Here is a 3,075-nt window from a genome sequence, read left to right on the forward strand (position 1 = left end):
GGGTCAGTGTCTGTGGGTCAGGATGGATCTGTGGGGCAGGATTTATGGAATTTATGGGATCTATGGGTCAGGATCTATGGGTCAGGATTTATGGGTCAGGATCTATGGGGCAGGATGGATGTATGGGGCAGGATGGGATTTATGGGATCTATGGGGCAGGAAGGATCCCGGATCTATGGATCAGGATGGATTTATGGGGCAGGATGGATTTATGGGGCAGGATGGGATCTGTGGGGCAGATCCAGGGGATCTATGGGGCAAGATGGGATCTGTGGGTCAGGATGGGATCTATGGTATCTATGGGGCTGGATCTATGGGGAAGGGCTGATCTGTGGGATCTATGGGGCAGATCCAGGGGATCTATGGGTCAGGATCTATAGGTCACAGGATCTATGGGGCAGGATGAGATCTGTGGGGCAGATCCAGGGGATTTTTGGGATCTATGGGGCAGGACTGACCCTGGATCTATGGGGCAGGGACGAGGAGCGCCGTGGCGTGGAGTGGTGACTGTGGGGCAGGATGGGATCTGTGGGGCAGGATCTATGGGGCAGGATAGGATTTTTGGGATCTATGGGGCAGATCCATGGGATCTATGGGGCAGGATGGGATCTGTGGGGCAGATCCAGGGGATTTATTGGATCTATGGGGCAGGGCTGATCTATGGGGTGCCCCCCAGGGACGAGGAGCGCCGTGGGGCCGAGCAGGGGCTGTGGGTCAGGATGGATCTATGGGGCAGGATGGGATCTGTGGGATCTATGGGTCAGGATCTGTGGGGCAGGGCTGATCTGTGTGATCTATGGGGCTGCCCCACAGGGACGAGGAGCGCCGTGGGGCTGAGCAGGGGCTGTGGGTCAGGATGGATCTATGGGGCAGGATGGGATCTATGGGGCCGATCCAGGGGATTTTGGGATCTATGGGGCACAGGATGTGTGGGGCAGGATCTACAGGATCTATGGGATCTCTGGGGCAGGATGGGATCTGTGGGGCAGATCCAGGGGGTTTTTGGGATCTATGGGGCAGGGCTGATCTATGGGTCAGGATCTATGGGTCACAGATCTATGGGGCTGCCCCCCAGGGACGAGGAGCGCCGTGGGGCCGAGCGGCGCCGGGAGGAGAAGGCGAAGAAGAAGCTGGAGCGGAAGAGCCGCCGCGAGGAGGAGGAGGAGGAGGAGGAAGGGGGCGAGTGGGAGAAGGTCAAGTGCGGAGTCCCCCTCGTCAAGGTGGGTTTGGGGCGAAAAACGGGGGTTTTGGGTAAAAAACGGGGGGTTGGGAGGGAAAAACGTGGATTTTTGGGGGGAAAACCAGTGATTTTGGGGTCGAAATGCTGATTTTGGGAGGAAAAAGGTGGATTTTGGGGTGTAAATAGTGATTTTGGGGTAAAAAATCGTAATTTTGGGGTGAAAAATGTTGATTTTTGGGGTTAAAAATGTTGATTTTGGGGGTAAAATACACTAATTTTTTGGGAAAAATAGTAATTTTGGGGTGAAAAATCCTAATTTTGGGGTGAAAAATCCTAATTTTGGGGTGAAAATGCTGATTTTGGGGTTAAAAACCACTGACTTTTTGGTAAAAATAGGGATTTTGGGGTGAAAAATGGGCATTTTTGGGGTTAAGAATGAGGATTTTGGGGTTGAGAATGTGGATTTTTGGGGTGAAAACCCCTAAGTTTTTGGTAAAAATAGTGATTTTGGGGTGAAAAATATTGATTTTGGGGTGGAAAAAAATGGTTTTGAGGTTAAAAATCACTGATTTGGGGTAAAAATGCTGATTTGGGGGGTAAAAATGCTAATTTTGGGGTAAAACCCACTAATTTTTTGGTAAAATTAGTGATTTTGGGGTGAAAAATGTTGATTTTGGGGTGAAAAAGCTGATTTTTGAGATTAAAAATCACTGATTTGGGGGGGAAAACACTGATTTTTAAGATTAAAAATGGCGATTTGGGGGTAAAAATACTGATTTTTGAGATTAAAAATGGCAATTTTGGGTGAAAAATGCTGATTTTGGGGTGAAAAAAGTGATTTTTGGGGTGAAAAATACTGATTTTGGGGTGAAAAATCCTAATTTTGGGGTGAAAAAAGTGATTTTTCGGTTAAAAATGCTGATTTTGGAGTGAAAAAAGTGATTTTTGGGTGAAAAATGCTGATTTTGGGGTAAAAAAGATGAATTTTGGGGTAAAAATCCTGATTTTGGGGTGAAAAAAGTGATTTTTGGGGTGAAAAATCCTAATTTTCAGGTGAAAAATACTAATTTTGGGGTGAAAAATACTAATTTTGGGGTTAAAAATGCTGATTTTGGGGTGAAAAAAGTGATTTTTGGGTGAAAAATGCTGATTTTGGGGTGAAAAAGGTGAATTTTGGGGTAAAAATACTGATTTTGGGGTGAAAAATCCTAATTTTGGGGTAAAAATACTAATTTTGGGGTGAAAAATCCTAATTTTTGGGTGAAAAATCCTAATTTTGGGGTTAAAAATGCTGATTTTGGGGTTAAAAATGCTGATTTTGGGGCAAAAATCCTGATTTTGGGGTGGAAAAAGTGATTTTTGGGGAGAGAAATGCTGATTTTGGGGTTAAAAACCACTAATTTTTTTGTAAAAATAGTGATTTTGGGGTGAAAAAAGTGATTTTTTAGGTGAAAAAAGTGATTTTTGGGGTGAAAAAGCTGATTTTGGGGTGAAAAATGCCGATTTTGGGGTGATTTTGGGTGATTTTGGGGTGATTTTGGGTGATTTTGGGGTGCTTTTGGCAGGAGAAGCCGAAGATGTTCGCGAAGGGCACCGAGATCACCGTGGGGTTGGTGGTGAAGAAACTCAACGAGATCCTTCAGGCCCGGGGGAAAAAGGGAACCGACAGGTGGGTTTGGGGGGAAAAAACGGGGGTTTGGGCAAATGGGGGCCCTTAAAGCGGGTGCGGCGGCGGGAAAAATGGGGATTTTTGGGGGGAAAAATTGGGATTTTTTTGGGGGAAAAAATCCCTAAAAATATGGAAAAAAAAGAGATTTTGGGGGGGAAAAATGGGATTTTTTTTGGGGGGAAAATGGGATTTTTGGGGGGGAAAAAACTGGGATTTTTTGGGGGAA

General features: G+C 45.9%; 1 protein-coding gene across 1 annotated transcript; it reads left to right on the forward strand.

Moving 5' to 3' along the window:
- Window positions 1-1,058: 1,058 nt before the first annotated feature.
- LOC115308087 (eukaryotic translation initiation factor 3 subunit C-like protein) lies at window positions 1,059-2,849 on the forward strand (the record flags this gene model as incomplete). The annotated part of the gene is made up of 2 exons (XM_029965691.1): window positions 1,059-1,220; window positions 2,746-2,849. Coding segments are annotated over exons 1-2 (266 nt in total), but the record flags the coding sequence as incomplete, so codon positions are not given.
- Between the last annotated feature and the right edge of the window lie 226 nt (window positions 2,850-3,075).

The sequence above is a fragment of the Manacus vitellinus genome, unplaced genomic scaffold (genome assembly GCF_001715985.3).
Source record: "Manacus vitellinus isolate BGI_N305 unplaced genomic scaffold, ASM171598v3 ctg7180002429528_pilon, whole genome shotgun sequence".
Classification (NCBI taxonomy): domain Eukaryota; kingdom Metazoa; phylum Chordata; class Aves; order Passeriformes; family Pipridae; genus Manacus; species Manacus vitellinus.